Genomic DNA, 24187 nt, shown 5'->3' on the forward strand with positions numbered 1-24187 from the left:
AACCTCCAAATCTTAACCCCCCAATTACCCAGGTTGCGTGATGCCTGTATAATCAAGGGCCTTAGGCCAGGAACCCAGGATGCTTCTTGGTTATCTCTACAAGCAGCTACTGGGCACTCGGTTGGAGTATGAAGGAGGTGAGCTCAATCACTAAATTGCTGCCTACCAGGACTCTTCCAGGGTTCCTCGGACTACGTCCCATGACTCATGAACGCACCTAGATGAACTCCTGCTGACTACAGGGACATTCTCACGGAGCTAACGACTCCCCCACCCTCAGTTAGCAGACTTCACTCACAGCAAATGATTAAACATAGGGTGACGTAGAGCCTACAAGCAAGCTGTCCACCGGGGATTCATCAGCCTTTGTTTAGATCAACACTCCATAGCAATTTACAACCAAGTAACCCAAGATGACAGCCTCAGTCCATCACGCCTAAGAATGACCACCCTATAAATACTCCTGTGATCACATGACCTGGAAAACAGCGCCTTCACCACCTGCTGCCTTCTCTAACCTGCCAGGGTCCCCGCTGTGCTCACACCTGCTTCATCCTTACCGCATGGGTCTTGTGGGCTGAGGGAGTGCAAATATGGACTAACCTCATCCTGACTGTAAATTCCTTCAACAACAATAAACACAATCTTGGATGGGGGTGGAGGGGGGAAGGGGGTTATAGACTATCTCAGAGATTTTTCTTCAATATTCTTCTATGTACATATCTTATTTTCCAGCAGGATGAGAAAGCACTTTATGGGCAAAAGTCCTCATCTTTGTTTCTTCTGATCCTTCAGCCACGGTGTCTAAGGTAACACTGGGAGCCATTTTTGAGATCAGTTGAATTGAACCTCAAACTTGACAGATTCCCCTGGATTCCAACCTTCAGTGACATCATTTGCTCTTCCAAACTTTCTTACTTCTCAAAGTCAAGGGAAGTGAAAAAAAAAACAATGCATTTGAACTACTATTAATTCCTTTTATTCTCTCCTCCAATTGCCCACTTTTTTTTTTTTTTTTTTTTTTAGTTTTGGTCGGTTTTATATTAACAGCTTAGCAAACACTTTTAACTTTCTAAAACCAAGCAAAACTTTCACATCCAAGAGATCAAGAAATCTCCATGAGTAAGATTAAACTTCAGTAGAGTTTTAGATTTTTAAAACTATTTAGATCTTGAACTTTGGGTGTTCCATTTGCCTTTGCTTTAGTTGAAAATTAACATACGCCCTGGGGAAAAGCATAGATCCCTTTCATTAAAAATTATATATCTCTGCCAGCGAGGGAGATTAATTGCTTCCTTCTCAGTGACCAATTATTTCAAACATGTGCACCACTCAAGGCCCCTCTGAATCCTGCTGCTTTGCCGTCACTAAGGTGTGGCTACAGCAGCCATCTGCCTTGAAGATGTTAAGGTCTTGAATTAACTTACTGCATACTATTCTCTAGAGAAGAAGAATATGTACATCTAAGCAATTTGATGTCAAAGTTGTGATATTGTAACAGGCGCATTTTAAATTTTTAACTCTTAAAGAAACAACAATAGGAGCTGCCTGCATTGTAAAAATACCAAGGAACGAAGTACAGAAGTGTCAAATAAGAATGGAAACAAAACAGGATTTCCGTGGCGTGAACAGGGCCGGGGTGGCAATGATCTCATCAACTTTCTAAAAGCCACAGTTAACATTTAATGTTGCAACAAATCCATGTTTAGGAGAATAGGAAATACTTAAAACTCTGCCCAGAGGAAGGCTGGGGGTAAAAGGCAAAAGGCATTTCCTTCATTGATATCAGTAGACTGAACGCCTGGGAGGCCACTCTCATTGGTGTTTTCACCGATTTGTAGCACCGAGAGGAAGGGACAGGACACCACTAACATTAATGTGTTCAATTTAGTTTTGAGCAGCACAAGAATTTTAATCTGCTCAGGGAAGGGGCTGCAGGGCTGTGACCTGTGCTATACCTGCTGTTTCCAGTGATAAGGGCCAGGTGCTCCGGAAGTGCTACTTGACCCACCTGTTTGGGCCAGCCTCATCCCTGCCTCCTCCCGCCCCATGCATGGGAGCTGGGGGTGGGACCGACTCAGGGCACGGAACTCTGAAACACGCCCTGGCAGATCAGCCCTGTGGTTACCAAAGACTTCCCATCCTCTTCCTCCAGCCTCTACTCCAACTCAATCTTAAAATCATTTTATTTCATCCGAGATGTTATCCTACTTATTTCCTCAAACCCTTTTTTCATAGAAAATACTGAGGTAGACTTTCACATTGTGCCTCCCCAAACCACCAAAAATGCCACTGTGTGTGGTGTCTCCCTGAGTCAGTCTTTGGTCTGAAGCCCAGAGCAGTCTGTTTGAAAGCATCAGGCACTGAAGCTCAAAAGAGCCACACCCTGCAGCCCAGAGCTCAAAATAGCTGAACAGAGACGCGTAAACAATAACGTGACGGCAGCTTCCCACCAGAAATAACTATTTGCTAATGCAGTGGTCGGCAAACCACAGCTCTCGAGCCACATGCGGCTCTTTGGCCCCTTGAGTGTGGCTCTTCCACAAAATACCACAGCCTGGGCAAGTCTATTATGAAGAAGTGGCGTTAGAAGAAGTTTAAGTTTAAAAATTTTGGCTCTCCAAAGAAATTTCAGTCGTTGTCCTGTTGATAGTTGGCTCTGTTGACTAATGAGTTTGCTGACCACTGTGCTAATGTATCAGCCTGGAAGCTAATACTAACCCTCAAAAAACATACTAAAATGGTTTTCACATGAACTTCTAAATGCCCATAAAAATCAGTGACCCGTTCCTGGGAAAGAAGATACTGAGAAGCCCAACCAGATGGCAAAAGGGGCCCCCAACGCAAGGAAGGGCTGTATTTAACTCAGAGTCTGAACTTACAACAACAAGTGAAGAGAAGTGGTTGGAAGGGAATCATCTTGGCATCTCTTTTATCAATAAAATCTTTGACTAAGTACTAAGCTTGTTTTGAACACTAGTAACACTTCATGTGCAAACAGAATTAATTATAACCAGCTAAAATAACAAAGAGATCACCCAGAATGATATCAATGTCCTTTTTTTTTTTTTTTCCTTCTAAGATTTGGCCCATAACACAAAAACAGGGATTAACGTCTTCCATGCTGGACAGATGACTTCAGTAGCCAGAAGTACCAGGCACAAGGGCTGCCAACATGCCCAGGGAGAAATAATACAAATATAGATATAAACATCTGTCCGTGTTCATAGGGCCTTGCTTACTCCAGGCACACTTATCTCAAACTAGGCCACATGTTGGAATTTGGGGCCCAGAGGTATAATTTGGGTTTCTGTTTGTTTGTTTTTGATAATACTCACTTGAGGATATTTTCCCCTTGATGTTTAGAGAGAATGGAAGGGAGAGGGAGAGACACAGAGAGAAAAGCATCAATGTGGTTGACTCCCACACTTGCTTCAACCAGGGCTGGGCAACCAAGGAATGTGCCCTTGATCAGAATCAAACCCACAACACTTCAGTCACAGGCCAATGATCTATCCACTGAGCCAAACCGGCTAGGGCACCCATTGGTATATATTATTCAGATCTATCTTCTCTTCAACCCCCTTCCCTTTTTGGTCCCCAGAAAGATCTGAGTCATGCGTGTTTGCCTTTTATGAACGTTCGGGCTCCTGGGAGGCAGCCTCAGTGAAAGCTACATGTGTGCCAATAAGCTGAACCAAGAGAAAGCGGATGAAGGCACAGGTGCAGTGCTCTTTCCATCAGCAACCACAGAAAGCAGAGAGCACAGTGTCTATGAACCCTCCTCTCTTTACCTCTAGTTCCTCTCCTGCCCTGCCTCCCCTGCACACCTCCTAAGAGACCACTTGATCAGGTGGTTCCCTGCTCTGCTCTGCCAAACGCTTTGACCTTGCACATGAGGCCCCGCATCTTCCAAATGTTCATGTCACTCTTCCTGACCACCCCACCAGTGCTTTGCTCCAATCAACCTGAGATGCCACCCCCTGCCGGACGGACACCTCCTCTCACCTCCTGCCGTGCCAACCCCACCCAGCCTCCCTGGCTGCACTCAAGTTTGACCTCCTGATGAAACTGACAGCTTCCTCCAGTTCCCCAGCTCCGATTCCTCAGGGCTCAGAACAACTACTGACATTCAACTCATATTTAATATACTTTGTCTTGTACCTTATATTTCCATTGCGATTTTCTCTTGGTTTCAATGCAAGTTTATGAAAGGCAGAGACAACTTCTTATATTATTTTAGATTTTCTACAATACCTAGAGAGATGGCAAATTATGGTCACTACCCCCTGATTCCATATCCCTTTAAACCAGGCAGGTGTCTGGATAGTGTTGGCAGGGCCAAGTTCCTTTGGCTCAACATAAGGAAAGGGCATTTGGGCATGACTTTGAGCCAACAATCCTGTCTTTGCTTCTGAAAATACCTCGTTGGCATCAAGACAGGCATGCCAAGGTAGTAACTATGCCTGCCCCCAACTTCTTGAGTCTTACTTAAGACTGAACTTCCTTAGCCACTGGAACAGATGGCAACTCAACAACTCAGGAGACCCCAGCTACGTAGGGTCAGACAAGGCTCTACTTGTGCTTAGCATAAACAAGAAGGTCCTGATTACAGAGAATAAGATTGCAACTGGTTAAGTGCTGCATGATTGAAGGTGCATGGAAAGAAACTCGAATGGGATCACAAGGTAGCAACGGGAATAATTAAAGGGCTGGGAGAGAGGACTTAAAGTAGATGAAATTGGGATTAGAGTGAAGAAAAAAAAGGCCAGGGTAATAAAAGGCTTCGAGTAGATGGTGAGTTATTTTAAGGAAATCAATAATCAGCTCTTTTCCATTGAGGGAGGGCAAAATGGGGAAAATTTTATTTTACAGGTATCAAGAGATGTCAGTTAGAAAAGCTAACATACACACCACAGAGGTGACTACAGATGAGAACAGTTTTCTGAAAGAAACTGTGCCCCATCTGTGGTTAGGAAATATTAATGATTGAATAAGCGGCCTTTCCAGCCAGGATAGGTGATCTTCCTGGATATGGACCATGTGATCATGTTACTCTGTTGACTCATATCTATAGATCAATTCAAAGGGTTGCTGTACACAATGACAAGAACTTCAAATTCATTATTTTACCACTTTGAGTTAGTTCTTATAGCAGACACATCAGCTAATATAATTTTACTTTAGATGAATATTTAAATACAGGAAACCCTTAATCTCTATATTCAACTCTTCACTTTTCATCCATTTTACTCCATAAAATTCCTTGCGTTTTATAAACACACATATTCTACACAGAATAATCATGACCTGGTCAACATCTTATGAATCCTAAGGTGGCAGAGTGGAAAGTGCTCTGATAGCTGGGATGTTTTCCCAAAGCCCTTCACAGAACTCCATCTTTGAAGAATAACTCTTGAAAAATATATTGCAATTCACTAACATTAGTAGAAGTTGTAACCTGAATTTTCTAATCGTTTTAAATCAACACTTTAAAAAGAATGTTAATGTTCATGGACTCTCTTGTTGGCATAAACATTATAGAGGCCAAAGGATTTTAAAAATCAATTAAAAGGCAGCATTGGCCACACCTTTTAACACATAGTTCATTAAGACTCATGTTGCTTAGCGGCAGCAGTCTCTATTAAAACAGAATTCTATGAGGCTTTCTGCCATTCCAATGCTACCTAGATGGAAGACTGTACATAATCTGATTCTATTTTCACATGATCCGATTTTTCAAAATTTCTATAGACACCCAATGTTCAGAAGTCTTTTTAAAACTACGTGGCTATAAATAACATACATCACTAGTTCCATTTTTGAAAAAGGAATGAAGTTACTATAATTAATGTTTAAAATGCCATCTTTCAAATGACGATGGGAACATCACAGTTCAGTTCGTTTCTGGTAGAAACTTGCTTGGACAAATGAAGGCCACTGTCTGCTCTAGTCACACCCGTCTTCCCCATCCACTGCCTTGAACGAGGCAGCCCCTGCCCCTGCCCACAACTAACATGCTCCGCCTTTCCAGTCCTTGGCAGGTTAGTAAGCTCTCCAGAGCATCTGTGCTTCACCATGTCTTGTCTCCTCCTTGGCAACATTACCAGACCAATGAGTGCTAGGTGGTCTCTGCAGCCTGGACCGCTCACCTCCACCTGTCCTGCCTCCAGTCACGGTCCACTAGTAAGCACACTGCTTGCCACCAGATTGCAGATTCTTCAAGGATAGGTGCAGAGTCATGTATGCCGTTAGTCCTCCATACTCTAGCACAGTGAATGGGTAGATGCTCTATAGACATTTCACACGGTACATGGCAAAGACCATGAAGTATTGATATTCCCAGGTTTTGTGCAAAAATTAAGTGACTTTTAGTATGGAAAGAATGCAAATCTGCTTTTGGACTTATGAAGTCCACATCGTTGACTATTTTACTAGAAGGAATTGAGTGGTTATTGTGTTTTCCTCTTTTCTCTATCAGCTCAAGCTTCTCTTTCTTTCTGGAAATGGGGGTGAGGGAAGCCTTTCCTGACCACCTGCCCCACCACAAACACATCAAGATCCTCCTATTGTAAGCTCACATTGTTGCTCATGCACCTCCTTTTATTTTCCCTTTATTGCCCCAATCACCATGGTAAATCATACTTGTATAATTATTTGATTGTTTGATTACTATTCGGGCTGTTATAACAAATTTTGGGTGACTTAATAAACAGCAGAAATTTATTTCACACAATTTTGGAGACTGGGAAAGTCCAAGGTCAAGGTGCTTGCAGATTCAGTGTCTGGCAAGGGCCTGATTCTTGGTTCACACATATGTAAGGGAACTCTTTTATTAGAGCACTAATCCCCGTCATGAGGGCTCTGCCCTCATCATCTCATTATCCACCAAAGCTCCACCTCCAAATATCATCACATGGGGTATTGAGTTTCAACATGTGAATTTGGGAGGGAACAAAATAACTTTGGTGGTATCTATGGCATATGCCTTTTGTGTGCAGAAAACTATACAATAGAGAGTTCTATACCCTTTCTTCTTTCAAAATTCATAGGACACACCTAGATACCATGACTTTTCCATCTCGAAATTACTGGTCAGATATGTTTGGAACATACATTTTAATGGCTACTCTTTAGCTGGGCATTTCATACCTAAATTTTACATTTAATGAAGCTGTTCTACAGGAAAGCCTAATATCTGGGAATTTCATAGGCCACCCCACCACCTGGTTAATGCTGCCTTCTATTCAACCTTTTATGTCATCATTTGATATAATTATTCAGTTATATTTATCTCCTGCTAGAGGGTAAGCTTCTGGAGGAGAGAAATTTTTATCTGTTTTGTCCACTATTATCCCCAGTGCCTAGATTGACATGGTAGGTGCTCAATAAGGTGAATGAATGAATGAACAAGCAAACTCATACAACTTAACAAAAGGAAGACAAACAACCCAATCAAGAAATGGGCAGAAGACCTAAATAGACACTTCTCCAAAGAGGACATCCAGATGGCCAAGAGACATATGAAAAAATGCTCAATGTCAGTAGTCATCAGAGAGATGCAAATTAAAATGACAATGAGGTATCACCTCACACCTGCCAGAATGGCTACCATGAACAAATCAACAAATAACAAATGCTGGCTAGGATGTGGAGGAAAGGGAACCCTAGTAACTGCTGGTGGGAATGTAGACTAGTACAGCCATTATGGAAAACAGTGTGGAGTTTCCTCAAAAAACTAAAATGGAACTGCCATGTGACCCAATAATCCCACTTCTAGGAATATATCCTAAGAAACCTGAAACACCAATTGGAAAGAATATATGCACCCCTATGTTCACAGCAGCATTGTTTATAATAGCTGAGACCTGAAAACAGCCAAAGTGCCCATCAGTATATGAATGGATAAAGAAGCTGTGGTACATTAACAAGATGGAATTTGATGCAGCTGTAAAAAAAGAGGGATTTCTCACCCTTTGAAACAGCATGGAAGGACCTGGAGAGTACTATGCTAAGTGAAATAAGTCAGCCAGAGAAAGACAACTATCACATGATCTCACTTATATGTGGAATCTAATGAAACACACACACACACACACATACACACACACACACACACAAAAAAAAAAAACAACAACAAAAAAAACAAAAACCCTCTGACAATCAAAATAGATCCTGAGACATGGAAGCATGCAACAACCTGAGGATCTTTAGAGGGAATGGGGGTGGGGGAAAGGAAGAGATCAACCGAAGAACTTACATGCATGTATGAATAACCCAAGAACATAGACAATGGTGGGGATGAAGGCTGGGGGAAGGGAAGGGATGGGAGGAGGAAGAAAGGGGGTCAATGGGATGGGGAGGAAAGAAGGGGTTATCTGTAATATTTTCAACAATAAAGTAAATTAAAAAAAACATACTTTTCTTTGGAACTTTAATATTAATACATGTTTCCAATGGCATAGCTTGTCAACTAGATTTATGAAGTGCTTCCTATGATGTATGCCCTCAGATAGTTACTAGACAGTAACATGATCTTCTGGAAAGGAGTGTAAGTGAAGCTATTGATCATGGACCACAGAGCTACATGTCTGTCTAGCAGATATAGCAGATAAGAGAATTGCATTGACGGCTGTGTCATATTGACAGCATGAAGCAAAGTATGAGGTACAACTTTCCCACACAAATAACTTGCATTCAGTCCTTAAATATAAACTAGAAGAGAAAAAAGAAAGTACATACACCCCCACCCCCATGGGGATAAACAAAATTATCTCCTAAGCCCTAACCAGTTTGGCTCAGTGAATAGAGCGTCAGCCTGCAGACTGAAGGGTCCCAGGTTCGATTCTGGTCAAGGGCATGTACTTTGGTTGCGGGCACATCCCCAGTGGGGGATGTGCAGGAGGCAGCTGGTCAATGTTCCTCTCTCATCAATGTTTCTAACTCTCTCTCTCTCCCTTCCTCTCTATAAAAAAAATCAATAAAGTATATTTTTAAAAATTGTCTCCTAACACCTTGACGTACTGAACAGTGACTACGCACACTTGGGACTAATGCTTTGTATGTTCAACTACAAATACAGACTGTACTGATTTCATACCAAATCTACCCCTGGAGACATGGCTCAGGAAATTTCTGAGCACAAAGTAAAGCAAAATATAATTCTCGACTCCACGGTAGCTGAGCTGGATGTAACTGGAAATATTTACTCTCCAACACTGTCTCAGAGGCTCCCATTCGGTACCTCTGGGTTCTATGCACATTGACTGTTATGGGCACATGGAATCATCAGGCGTCAGACCTGGGTCCATGGAAATAGCCCCCATCCAGTCTTTTATGTTACAGACAAGAGCATGGAGCCCCGGGAGACGGGGGATCTGCCTGAGGTCACAGAGCTGCTTCGTGGTGTCGCAGCCCAGTCAGCACCTGAGTGTGATGCTGGTGTTTCCAGACGGCCCTTTGGGTTGCCTGGAAACTGGGGACTTGTGGCACTTCTCACAGGGTTCTCAGGAGGACTGGGGGCTCTCTGGAGGATGCAGTAGAGCCTTTGGTAACTGTGTCATGTTCAACGGAATTAAGCTCATGCCCCCTTCCCTTGGCATCTTCTCAGCCGAGCTATAGGCTAGCACTCCTTCTGAAAAGATGATGCTCAATACAAGAACCAGAACATCAATCAGAAAAGCCCTCTCTCTCCTTTTTTCATGCATTGGAGGGCCTCTTGGCAGCCTGGAGTCTGCCTGACAGTCCCCCTGCCGTGGGTGGGTGGCTTAGGACGGCAATGCTGAGCTTTGCATCTAAGAGACTTAAAACAAAGCACAGTTTCCAGGGATGAGGGCGGGTACCACGTGCAGGGGGCAGAGTAAAGGTACAGGGTGGGATTACAATTGTCCTCTTCTCTCCCAGTTCCTACATCCCCCACACCGACCTCAGCCACTCCAGCATGCCATCAGCTCAAATGACCTATTTCTCAAATAAGCACAAAGCAGCCAGGCCTGGCCCCACAACTACAGGTCAGCATATTTGATACCGAGATGCCAACAGCTCTGAGCCCCAAAGGGAGGCTTGTTAATGGAAATCGACCTCCAGTTGGGAGCTTCCTGGATGGGATGTACTTTTCTGCTTGGAGGCCTTCCAAGCATTTTTGCTTAATGCTCACTTCTTAACACACACCACACACACACACACACACACACACACACACACACCACATACCACACACACACACACACACACACACCACACTACACACTCTACACACACACTACTATACACCACACACACACCACACACTCACACACACCACACACTCACACACACCACACACTCACACACACCACACTACACACACACACACACACACCACATACCACACACACACACATACACACACACCACATACCACACACACACACACCACACTACACACTCTACACACACTACTACACACCATACACACACCACACACACCACACACTCACACACACTACACACACCACACTACACACCATACACATACCACTACACACACACACACACACACACACACACACCACTACACACCCTACACACCACATACACCACACACACCATACACACACCACACACACATACCACTACACACCCTACTCACCACATACACTACACACACACACAACACTATATATACACATACCACACACTACACACACACCACTACACACCCTACATACCACATACACCACACACATATAACACTACACACACACACCACTACACACCATACACAGACACCACCACACAGCAAACACACACACCACCACCATACACACACATACCACACACACACCCACCCCCACACACACACACCCCTTAGACCTCCACCCCACATGATCCTCAGGAGCCAGAGACTCTGTAACCCAACTTTCCCAGTCTTCTAGCCCTCCTCTAAATAATGGGTTTTGGGACAACGTTACTCTGTGGTAGGAATCCCTCATTTCACAGGAAAAGAAATAAAAAGTTCAGAAATCATAACTGTACTCTCACTGCTCCCCTCTAATCAGTGCCCCCTCCAGGCACCAGGAACCTCAGTGAACACCCAAAGGCCTGTGCCTCCCCGGTGCTGGGGGACCCAGTTTGCCCCCTGAATCTCAGCCAACCCCACACGAGGGACGCTAAGTGACTGCTGGCTTCTGAGCATGCTCACTCTTCCTCCGGTGACATGGTGTGGAGAGGGGGCGGGACGGACCTCCAGGCAGGCACTGGCTGTGACGACTGAAGACATACCTTTGCAGGTGAAGCATTTGATGTGGAAGTGCTTGGTCTGGACCCGGAGCACCTCGCCCTTGCACGGCTCCCCACACTTATGGCAGTGAATGGCGGGCCTCTCGGAGGGGTGGTGAGGGTCCTGCGGGTGGGCCACTGGAAGAAAAAGAAAGAACAGATCTACGTGAGCAGGCAGCACTCCTCCCACAGGGGTCACGACGGGCATGCATCCATATCCCCCTGACGTTGGTATCAAATGAGCCGCATATGAATTCATCAGTGTGAGCCGAGCCCCACCCCCAGGCCATAACCACGGGGATCCACGCGTGAAATGGGAGGGCTGTGGCATTCACAGTCCAACAGCAAAAACACGGGGCGTGACCACTGGGAACCAGCAGTTCTTTCTTCCTCTCAAACGTCTCTAGGACTTCCTCACTGCGCCACCCCACATCTACACACACATGTGATCTTGTGAGGGTCGATGTTTTGCAACAGGTCTTTAATTTCACTGCACTGTATGTGCCTGGAGGATGGGGACCATTTCTTAAACGCACGTTTTTTTCTACCCATTTGTACTCTTCCTCCTTCTCCCAGATCCCCAGAAGGCGGCAGAATGCTCACGCACCAAAGGATGTAGTAGGTGTTTAGTTAGTTAACTGTGTGCTGGCCGGTTTCTCATCTACTACCCCAGCCCTGCCTGATGGTCCTTTGGCCGCTCAGTTAACCTTCCGGAAGCCTGCGGTGAGCCTCCTGAACGTGCACAGTTCCTGAGACACACACTCCAGGCAGTCTCTTAAAAAATGAAATAAATTAGCCATCACGTGGTCCTCCCTGAGCTTCAGTTTCCTCTCCCGCAACAAAAGGTGGTTGGATCAGATGATGTCACAGGTCTTTTCAAGCCCTGAAATCACGTGGGACGGTTCTCTCAGTCTCCAGAGTGCAGCTGGCAGAGACCATTGCCTCTGCCCGGGGCAGGAACAGGACGCACAGCCGCCCCTGTCAGGACTGAGAGAGGCGCCACCCGTGGCCTTGAACTAGCGGAGGGTCCTCCCTCGACTTGCCGTTCTCCAGTTCTCCAGCCGGAGAAGGCAGCGGCTCTCTGCTACAGAGTTCCTTTCCTGAGTCGTGTCCTTGGCAGGAAGGACCGGGTGACATATAAGAACATGTTACATAAGTAGCTGTGTGAGTGTGATACGGGATAAGAACAATAAACCTAAAATTAATCAACCGACACAAAGAACAGAGATGATTTTTTCTCTCTCTCTCAAACAGTAACACCAGGTTGGACGGGGGATTGGGGGGCGGGGAGGAGATGTGGGCAGATATTTCTGAAACCCGATTTCGAAAAGCACCTACGGCCAGGAGCTCCTGGTCCCCCGGGCACAATAGCGCACTGTTTCCCCCTGGCCCGCGGTCACGGTCACGGCTCCCTCTGCCTGGAAGGAGCTGGAACAGGACAGTCCAAAGAACCCATTATCAGCTACATTCGGAGGAACAAGGTCGTTCCTGTGAGGAGCAGGTGTTGTTTCGGGTTGAACACCTGATCCTCGGTCTCCGTGCTGGACCCTGGGAGTGTCCGACAAAGGCCCCAACACCGAGACACACCCGAGTTTCTTTCTCTGCCTACCAGGATCGCTCTTGGAAAGCCGTGTTGGCAACAGAAGCCAGTGTGAGCGTCAGGAGTGAAGGGGGGGCAATCTCTCAACATGTCTAAACAACCATCGATTTTTTAAAAAAAAATTCTTTATTGATTAAGGTATCACATATTTGTCCTCAACCCCCCATTCCAATCCCTCTCCCTCCCCACTCATGTCCCCACCCCCCCTGTTGTCCTTGACCACTGGTTAGGCTCATATGTGTGCACATAAGTCCTTTGGCTGATCTCTCTCTTTTATCCACCCCCCCCCCCCCCCCCTGTTTGAGGTCCAACAGTCTGACCCATGGCTCCTTATCTCTGGGTCTGTTCTTGTTCATCAGTCCATGTTGTTCACCATTGCCCCTAGATGAGTGAGATCATGTCCTATTGGAAATATACTTATAAGAATCAAAAATGAGACAAGTAATAATCTCTTCACTGAACATGGAGAATACTTTCTGTTAACAACACGCTGTATACTTCGAGTGCTAGTGGCGAACATGCGAGTTGCTCTTTTCAGCGAATTCCTGCTTCTGATAAGAATGAGGAAACTGATATTTATTGAGGATCTACTCTGCATGCCAGGCAGGAGACTAGGTGCTTACACATAAGTCACTTTATTGTATTATATCCACTATCCCCCTCTCTCTGCCACCTCCCCACTCCCCTGTCCGAGAGGTGGGTAATATTGTTCCCGTTGGACAGATGAGAAAGCAGAGCCTCAGAGAAACAGGAAGTGGGAGCTAAGAGATCTAAGCCTTCCTAACTCCCAAGCTCAAACAAAATTGAATGGCAGGTAGCATTTACAAAGAGAAAGCTCAACCACCAAATCTAAACTCAAAAAGATTTAAATTTCCAAGGAGAGACAGAGACAGAGACAGAGAGAGAGAGAGGGAAATGGGGCTTCAGGGAGTGTCAGATGAGAGTATAGCTCTTGAGGAATAAAAACGAAAAGTGCTAAAAGGAGGGAGAAAGTCAGTTCCACTGAGCTCTACAGGAACTAGTACTGGAACGTATTTGTCTACAACAGAAAATTGTTACAAATTTTTTGTCTATCAGAAAATCATTACAAATCAGGTAATGATTGTCTATAGGCTATTTGTCTACATCAGAAACTTGTCACCAATCAGGTAATGATCGTGATAAGTCAGGCAATCCTTTATTTAGCTGAGCTCAAGCTCAAGCTCAAGCTCAAGTGCAGTTCTAAAAGCAGCAGCAGGTCTCGGCTTACAGAGGAGCAGGCACAGTGAGTGCGGCAGTGGCGATCCTCAAGGTGGCTGTGCCTATGCCCCCCTCCCCCCGTCAGAACCCCGGGGGCTGTCACATAATGAACTCAGCCCCCCCAGACCGAGTGGGGATCTGATGTTGGAATGAGATCGGGGCATTCCTTTGCATGCTACAATGTAAGAGCTATTTCCCCTGAGAACTCGGACCGTCTGGCTACGCACATCACAGGTACGTGTGATGGAGTCACTCACAAGACCACGTTTTCAGAGACCATGCTGCGCCCAGCGGATGCCTTGGTTAGAAGGGAGCATGCATTTCTGGATAAGAACAACGGCACGGCCGTTTCTCTTGAGTTTTTTATAGTGAAGTGGGCATGCCGTGCTGAGTAATGATGAGGGAAGGAAAATATCATTTCACTTCTTGGCTCTTCCCCGTGCGGGAACAAAGGTGCCAGTGCGATTGCTGGCACCAGCCGCAAAGGTCAGAATTGGGATCAGCATCTGCGTTTTGCAAGCATTTCCCTTTGGAAATATTTGTGACACTGCAAAGTCCTGCCTGCCCAGAGATGACCTCTGCTCTCGCCAGAGATGAGCAGAGACTCTATCGTGTCCACTTGCCTTTCTTCCCATCACCCATCAACGTGGGCAGACACATGTCAGAACACACCCGTGAAGAAATAGGCTGGCCTTGCCGGTGTGGCTCAGTGGTTGAGCGTCAACTTATGAACCTGGAGGTCACACTTTGATTCCCGGTCAGGGCACATGTCTGGGTTGTGGGCTCGATCCCCAGTGGGAGGCATGTAGGAGACAGCTAATCAATGATTCTCTCTCATCGTTGATGTTTCTGTCTCTCTCTCTCTCCCTCTCTGAAATCAATAAAAAAAAAAAAAAAAAAAAAAAAAGGAAAGAAAAAGAAAGAAAGAAAAAGAAAAAGAAATGGGCTATTCTCATTAGGGAATGACAGAATCCAAAGACCAAAAGAGATATGGTGTTTATTTCACCCCAACTCAAATCAGTATAGACAAAAGAATCTCTCCTCTATCCTTCTTAAAGATTAATAAGGAGGTTCGTTTTACATAACAGCCTTTGGCAGTTTGGTTAATACCAAAAGTATGTTCCTTGGCTCCATTCTTCATTTCTGAAATCTGCTGAGTCAGTTGCAATGCAGGGATGACATTAATTCCACACGCCTCCTATTTGCCAGCTGGCTTCTGTTGCTCATTTTAACTTGGTCCCTCCATCTTTCAGAGCCTGGGTGGTCCCTACATTTTCTACTGATAGGGAAAAAGGGGAGCAAAGAGCTCACATCTCTCCCCGAAGTTACCAGGGAGCTATTGGCAGAAGCACCCCTCCCAGCTCTTCGTACTGTACCTAGCAGTCAATGATTTCCCCTGCAACTCAGGAAGACATGGTGAAAGCTCCCATGGCTCATCAATTCATTGCTAAAATAAGAGTAGGACAATGAAAAATCAAAAGCATGGCCTCACACTTTCTGAAAAACAAGGAGATACATAGGAAGGGCCAAGAGCCTCTTTGCCTGGAAAGGTAGAGCAATCCCCCAACTGCATGCTGTCCAATTCGGAGAGGTCCTGGGTACTCAGGTGAAAGAGCCCGCTGCAAAGCTGGGAAGTTTCATGCTGTCTCTTTCAGGACAGGAACCAGAGCTCCATCGGGGTGCAGCACTTTTGAAACGCCTGTTTGGTGATGAGACTGGGGGATGAGGACCATTAAGGAAATCCCAGTAACCTGCGCTGTCCCCAGGCAGAGACCATTACAGGTTGTAAGAGGAAGGCCATAGAAATTAGGTTCTAACCCGGAACCAGCCTCATCTTGCCCAAGCTACCTCCACTGGAGAGACAGACCACGGAGCTAGATCACCAGAAGCAGAGCATCTGAGAATGCATATTTGAGATAAAAGTCTTCTTAGCAGGTGACTATCCCAAACCTATGACACTGTTCCGTATGACTTACAACTTGCCCCAGGTTATCTGAAATATTTAGGATCTCGAAGATGTCAAATTCCCCCTCCCAAGTGCCCCTCTCTCTCCACCCACTCAATCAGCCTTGGAAACCACACCCGAGTGAGGGCTGCTTGATGCCTTTCAAAGCCCTTACTTCTGCGTCATCTCATTCTACAGGAGCTCTACAAGGTTGGAAGAACAGGGACTGCCAACCCATTTTACAACTGGACAAACCGAGACTCAGAGGAAGGAAGTGATTCACCCCAGGTGACACAGCCAAGAAACACAGAGTTGGCAGTCAACTAAGGCAGTGCTGGTCACACCCAATCCCCTAATCAATGGCGCCTGGAAACTTGCCACCATCCTTGACTCCACCCTCTTCTTCATATCCCACTCGATTTTGTCTACTCTTACATCTCTTAGTCATCCCTTCTCTCCCCACTTGAATCCAGCCTCAATCCCATTTTCTCAGATTGCTGAGTTTCCTACCCCATGACCCCTTCTCCAATTCAACGTTTAAAGCACCCTCCACCCCCCCATTCCTTAAGTGTGGGCTGTGCTTGGTGACTTCTTTCCAAAGAGGATGGTATGGGAAGTGGAGGAAAGGTAACTTTACACTGGACAAGGCTGACAATCACTACCTCCGCCAGGTGATCCAGGTCAATTCCAACAGTAATAGTCATGTTGGCAGTATGTGCCTTTGACAGGATGTCATGAAAACTGGCTCTTTGCCTCTGTGATCTTTCGCCCCAAATAATCCATAATCCTAGTCTAATCATGAGAAAATTCCCCAAGTGGGGAACATTTGACAAAAACGGGATCAGTATTTCTTCAAAACTGTCAAGGTCATCAAAACAAGGAGAGAAGTCCTCTTGTCACTTTTTAAAAAAGACTCGGTCATTAAGCAGAAACCAACCTCACCAGCGGAATAGCATGGTGTGATTGCAAATCCAGACCAATCCTAACCAGAACTCGTTCCCCAGGCCAGGCCTCTCATGGCATTTCCTTGCTGGCTCGCCCTTCCCATAAACGGCTGCAGCCTGGAATGAATTCCTTTAAGACGTGAAGTGTTATTTCCCATCTGCTCATTTACTGGCAGGTGTTGCCTTTGGGACTGGGAGGCAGCTAAGGGTCCCCGTTTCCTCGCTGGGTGATGAGAATGCAGTCGGTCCATTGCACTTGGTTTCCTTCTGTGCGGAATGAGACTTTCCTGAAGAGACCCCCTGCGCAGTGCCTCAGAGCACGGGCCTCGGAGTCAGACTGTTTCACTGCGGGATCCCGAACAAGGTATTGGACTCAGGCTCGGAGTCCTCCTCTGTACACAGGAATAAGACAGCACCCCCTAAGGCTCTGTGAGGATTACCTGTGATTGTGGGTATAAATTAGTTATCACAGGGCATGGGACATAATAAGTGTTCAACAAATTGTACCTGCTATTGATTTCAGAGAGGAAGGGAGTGGGAGAGAGAGAGAAACATCAATGATGGAGAGAGAATCATTGACTGGCTGCCTCCTGCATGCCCTACACCAAGGATCGAGCCTGTAACCCAGGCATGTACCCTGAATGGAATTGAACCGTGACCTCTTGGGTCAGAGGTCGATGCTCAACCACTGAGCCATGGCAGCCGAACTGAAGACCGAGTCTTATTCTCCTACGCTTCAGCGAGACTGCTTCGTTATCTAGAATGTTTTCTATGCTTCCGCCCTGCTGGTTCCCATTTAGGTGTAAACACGTCCCAGAGATGTGTACTCCCCACTCCTCCTGCTTCTCTCCGCCTCCTACTACTTTTCTTAGTGCTGTAATGGCACTAGTGTGGGGCCTAGGAAACAAAAAAAGAACTTAAAAGCTTAAATGAATGCAGAGTGCTTAATTTGCAGTTTACCTACAAAGCCCATTTCCTGCTGTGGCAAGTGGTAGTTCCTGGAAGCCACACACCGTTTCCCTGTCATTAGTTGTCCAACACGCTGCTTCTCTGTAACTGGCTCCCACGACCTCCTTTCCCCACACATGTTCGTTTGCTCATCAGAATCAGTACTTGGCACAAAGCATGGGCAGCCTTGGTGCAAACACTCGTGGCAGGCGGGCAGCAGGAGGCCTCGCTCACAGCGTCCCTGGAGACTCGGGTGACTCAGGCTAAGGAAAGGCAGGGAGAGCAGCTTCTTTGACCTCTCCCAGCCTTTCTCTGGCCGCACTTACTGGCTGGACTTTGGAGTACAGGCATGTACATGGAGTCACTTGCATCCGTCCTCTTGTAAGATGTCCCGAGGGTCAGTTCGCCTTTCCTGAGACAAAGCACTAGGTCCCTGCCATTCTTCTACACTAAGAGATGCTGTCAGCCAACGGTCAGTGGGGCTCCTGGGAGAGAAATAGCCCAGGCTCCAATCCAGTTCATCTGATTCTGCCAAGGCAGAGAGGTGCTAGGATTATAATAATGGAGACCGAAATTTCCTCCTGGTGAAATGCATGATGCACTGGCCCTGAGGTGTTACACCTGCCCTTTCTGTAAGCAGGTGGATCTGAGAAAGGGATGGAAAGCCAGCGCGGTGCCTTCTACTCCTCCTCCTCCTCCTAAAGACTGACGCCCTGGCCACACCCCGAGACTGGGATGACTCAGGCTAAGGAAAGGCAGGGAGCACACCCTTCCTCGACCCCTCCTAGCCTTTCTCTGACCCCATTCACTAATTGGACTTCGGAGTACAGTCATGTATATGTAAATACACTGGGTGGCCAGATTATTACGCGTTCAGAGATCATAAAAATCTGGCCACTCAGTGCACATTGAGTCGCACCTCTCCTCCAGGACAGTTGTTAGAAAGGATCTTGGACTAGGAGTTAGGAGACCGGATAGGTTCCTGGTCCAGACTCCTTTGCCCTGTGCCTCCACCTCCCGGACACGGTAAAGAGGCTAAGAATATAGGTCCTCCTGCCCGGGGTGGAGGCAACGTGAGGTCATCTCCTCATGGGAGCCCCTATGGCACCAGCCTGGCATACAGAGGCCCGAGTCAGCTGAATGTCAGCAGACTGTCACCAACCTGGATGAGCGGGAATTTCTGCAGGATAACAAAAATCCCTTCTGGAATTTGATAGCGCTTTGTAAGGTCACCCAGGGATCTCAAATTGTCTCTGCACAGCACTTCCAGGTAGAAATGGCTCCAACAATTGAGCAGTGGCTTCGGTCTGAATCCTGCTGGCAGGACGCCACCTCTTTAAGGACTGTTCAGGAGTCACTTCTGTCCTGATTTGAGAGTGGGAGGGACCATGGTCCCAGTGGAGCCTTTGAAGGGAAGGCAAGTCATTAAGAGAGAGGATCGCCATCTATTAGGGTCCTGAGACAGGATTTAGCGTAGACACGGTGCCACCATAGCCTTCTCCTCCTAATTCCTATGAACACGTGATCCTCCCCATGGAGGTATATATTTGTTTTTCACCAGCATTTCTCCACCCTGACAAGCATCCTCATCATTTCCTTTCTACTGCTCTCTTGGGAAAGAGCCCATTAAAAGCCAAAAAAGTATTTTTTTTTTTTTAATGATACCACCAGACCCAGTTCATGTCTCACGTGGAAGTTTTCACAAACACAACTTGCCTAGACTACGTCAACACCAGAAATTCACCAGAAATGGAGGAACAGGATCTGTCCCTGAGTCAGGACGCTAGGAGTGGTTTAGGGGACAGCTAGGAAGAAGGTAGGAGTCTGCATCTTCAAACAGCATGGGCTTTGGACTCATTTGTTCAATCCCTTGGCCACACAGCAACCAGAATGATCTTTTAAGGACAAAACTGCCCCCTAAGTAGATGTGCTCAACTTTTGGTGTTGTTCCCCCCCCCACCACCACCCCAATCTTCTCACTGCGTTTTTTAACACTGTGCATACAATTCAGCCATTACCTATTAACACTACTCCTACTAACATGTGCTGTTCCATTAACTGTGGTCTGTTGACACTGAGAATGTAATTATTGTTCTAGTCCAGTGGTCGGCAAACTGTGGCTCGCGAGTCACATGCGGCTCTTTGGCCCTTTGAGTGTGGCTCTTCCACAAAATACCATAGCCCGGGCGAGTCTATTTTGAAGAAGTGGCATTAGAAGAAGGTAAAAAAAATTTTGTCTCTCAAAAGAAATTTCAGTCGTTGTACTGTTGAGATTGGGCTCTGTTGACTAATGAGTTTGCCGATCACTGAGCTAGTCCATCCTAAGGATACAGGCCCTCTCTTGTACAGCTCTTCTTTTTCCCTCCTGGATTTAATCATTTTCTTTTCTCCCACAGGCCGAGTTTCTGAGGATCAATCTCTGATTTTCTTGTAGACCTACCGATAATTCTTTCCAGTGCCCAAACTCATGAGATAACGTGTCAAACCTTCCCACCTGGAGAGAAAAGTGAGTGTTTTCAGTTCTGTTTTCACTGGAGAAAAGGACTGAGTCTCACACAGGGTAAGAGCTTGGCTCTATGTCCTCTGGGGAGCTGCGGAGGCGTGATTCAGCCGATTCCAACCCCAGCTTGCTGGCAGCTCACCGCCTCTGGGTAAGAAGGCGCAGGCTATGGGCTACACAGCTCTTCACAGGGTACTGCTCCCCGACAGGAGGTGCCCCGGAGGAACACAACCCACAGGCTCTGTAGAAAGGGGACTTCCCAACTGGTCTGCAAACACCGCCCCTGGTCAACTTGCACCATGCTGGCCCCCCACCCTAATAGCAGTGCACCGGCTCCTCTCTGTTCTCGCGAGCTGCTGTTCTCTGCCTGGCCTTGCTGCTTGATTCATGTTTCGTAACTGGCTTCTTGGCCTATTAATTGTGCCAAATCACCACAGTAGTGCTGCCTCCTTGTGGTCCCGTGGTTTTCATGGTTGGCATGGCCCTTTCCTAGGGATCTTTCCATCATGGTGGCACCTTCCTATGGCGAGAAGCCACTCTGGGGCTCTTGTTTAAAAAGTCCAGGCTCGTTCTGAGTCCCGCTGCATGCTGCAGGGATGAGACAGCAGACGGGCCCTGGACCCAAAGAACGGCCATGACTCTCCTGCTGCACCGGAGGCTCGCTATGACGGCTCACCTCTGACATTCCCGATGTGGGGTGGTCTCTCTCCAAAGCCCCTACCTTAGAATATTTCTGGAAATGCTCTGACATGTCAGCAATGGATGCTATCAGCACACGACGCCTAACAGATGGAGGTGAAGAGCTACTGCACTAATGATGGGAGAGGTGGTGACAGCCCGTCCATGCCCTGGATGTGTCCCTCTCTCCCTGATGCAGAAGCCAGGGGACCAGGTGAGCATGGTGTCTGGAAGAGAAGATGCAGAGTCACAGGGAAAAGTTCTTCTAAATAAAAAAGCAGTTCCGGAAATACCACACTTGGAACTCAGGAGGCCTGACTGGGGGTTCCCTGGGGGCTTTCTGCGGAACGTCCACCAACAGCACTTTACTCTGAATTTAGCAGCGAGGTCAGGTGTTAATGGTATCCAGCACACAAAGAGATGGCACCACATTCTGGCCAACTCTTAGGATAAAGTCAACAATAAAAAATTTTGAAATTATTTTGTTAAACTTTTCCAGTTGCAAGTGAAGAAACCCAACTTAACCAAATGTACCGATTAAGCACTGTTATAAGAATGTCCAGGACGGAAACATGGTTGCCAAGCAAAGTACCTTATTCTGTTCCCACCCAATAAAACGTGAGGGTAGATGTTCTAAACCAATGGTTTTCAAACTTCAGGTCTTGACCCACTGAAACATGAACTCAGATCAATGAATCATGACCAGCATATTTTAATAATAGGAAAGAAGAGAAATAGCAGAGAGTAAAGGTAGGTGCTGGTTCCTGTGACATGTTAGCCGTTTATATGAATGTGTGCACCAGTCATGAATCCCCTTGTGTGAAAACGTATTTCTCACTGTGGCTATGCTTGGTGAGTGCTGTGGGAAGCTCCAGACCACAATCTGGAAGCCTTTCGGTTGAATCCTGCCCACAGACGTGTTTTGTTTGGCCTGCACCAAGATATTTTGAAGAGAAAGTTGAATCATTTGCCAACATTTAAACATCTGGATATTGACATAATAATCCCTATTTCTAGTAGTTCTTAAAAAATCGGAATGTCTGGCTGGGCCAGAGTGGCTCAGTGGTTTGAATATCAACCTATGAACCAGGAGGTCACGGTTCAATTCCAGGTCAGGGCGCATGCCCGGGTTACAGGCTGGATCCCCAGTAGGGGTCATGCAAGAAGCATCCCATCAGTGATTCTCTCTCATCACTGATGTTTCTATCTCTCTCTCACTCACCCTTCCTCTCTAAAATCAACAAAATACTTTTTTTTTTAAAGGGAAGATCTGGCCAGGTGGCCTCTGTCCCTCTGTGGGACTGAGATGGAATGGCCCTTGAAAGAGGGCCATGCTGTCCAGTGTGCCCCAATTTTCACTCATTCGGGTCACCTGCCTAGTCCTTGGAAACATCTGTATGTACAACCTCCAGTTCTAACCATCCTCAACTCATCCTGACCCTCTGGTTACCCTTGCTCATGACCACTGCTGAGCTAAGTGATGACTGGCAGCTCCTGCCACATCCAGTTGTCTGAACTTCCTCAGGCAGAAGTTGTACATCATTGCTTCTCCTTTGCCTATTTGACCACCTTTCTAGAATTTTCTCTTGACTTGTTGTACCTCTATTCGTCCTTTGAAGCCCAGCCTGCCATGAGCTTACAGAAGAATGAATCACTCCCTGAACTTACTTTAACAGTCCTCTGTACCATAATTACTTAGGTATCTGTCTTCCTCGCTAGAATGTGAGTGCTTTCAGGTCCAGAAGTATATTTTGTTTCTATATCTACATTGCTTATCTCTTATTAGATTCTGAATAAACATTATATAAAGACAACCATCTCCCTCACCACATGCAGCAAAAATTCACTTATTAGTTCATTTAACATTCGTTGAGCATATACTGAAAGAGCAAACAGTGTGTAATGGACATAGGTTGAATCAAACACCATCCTTAACCACAAGAAACTCATAGAACCTCTCAAAGCTGATCTGAATGCTCCCTGTTCTATAGAGCCCCCCTTTTTTTCATTCCTTGAAATACTAACTCTTCATTTGAAGGCTCCCTGAATATTGTTTATACCCCTTTTATCGCCTCTATTTGATTCTCAATCAGCATCCCTCCAGACACTGGCTGATTCATTAACCTACTGGAGGGAGAAAGTCTTCAGAGTATCAGGTTATCCTGAGAATGTCTTGCAGAGAGTAGACCTCAGTCGACTGTGGTATGATCTGAGATGTGAGCAAGGAGACCGTTGCAAGGGTTTGCTGTTTCAGGCTGGGACCTTTACACATGCTAGTCATGTTTCCAGGTGAGCAGGAGTGGCATCACCGGACTCTACTCCCACTTTCCCCACTGTCGACCTAAAGATGCTATTCCTCAATGGCTGTCCAGACAGCGGTCCCACAGCCCATCGTCATTTACAGGAATCTCTATGGACCTGGGAAGCCATGGCTCCTGCCATTTTTCTGAGGGTACACAGGCCTCTCTCCCATTTTTCAGCAGACCCTCTTGCTATCCTTTTCTACCATTCTCTTTTTTTCTAATTTTTTTAAAAATTCTCCCTCTATAATTTCAAACAATGCACAAGAACAGAAAGAATATAGATAGCTGGAATATAGACTAGATAAAATGGCAATAGGAAAACACTTCAGGCTTTATTAATATGTTTTAGATCCACCTCAAAGACTAAAGACACAGTTGTGTGAGCCAAGCTATCTACTATCTTTGATCAAAGGTGTCCAATGGGCTCTGAATCCCAGTAAAAATGCTCACCCAACTCTTTAAGAATTAGGAATAGTGCACTCCTGTGCCTTGTCCAAGCCAAGCTGAGCCCCAGGACTCATTCTCAGGTAACAGTGCCTTATAATTTTTTTCCACACTCACTCTGCCCACCCTTTGCACAGCATATACAGTGGTGTCTCAGCTGCTCAGATCCCATGGATCTATTTTATTATGAACCATAGCCTCGGTCTAGACTACAGGAGAGTCGGAGTGAGAAGGACTCCCTTTGCCTTCTCTTTCCCTTCTGTGCATTGTAAGCAAGAAAGAGTGAGCAAAAGGGAATGGAGAGGTTGCTTATATAAATGGTCTCCC

At 46.2% G+C, this 24187-nt stretch overlaps 1 protein-coding gene across 6 annotated transcripts in view; it reads right to left on the bottom strand.

The window, feature by feature from the left end:
* ABLIM1 (actin binding LIM protein 1) overlaps positions 1-24187 on the bottom strand; it is a 217133-nt gene that overhangs the window by 95929 nt on the left and 97017 nt on the right. For all 6 annotated transcript variants that reach the window (XM_084903596.1, XM_084903598.1, XM_084903595.1 and 3 more), the window contains exon 2: positions 11263-11397. In XM_084903596.1, coding sequence (XP_084759722.1) covers positions 11263-11397 — 135 coding nt within the window. The remainder of the gene's footprint in view (positions 1-11262; positions 11398-24187) is intronic.

The sequence above is a fragment of the Pipistrellus hanaki genome (genome assembly GCF_964339955.1).
Source record: "Pipistrellus hanaki genome assembly, chromosome: 14".
NCBI lineage: Eukaryota > Metazoa > Chordata > Mammalia > Chiroptera > Vespertilionidae > Pipistrellus > Pipistrellus hanaki.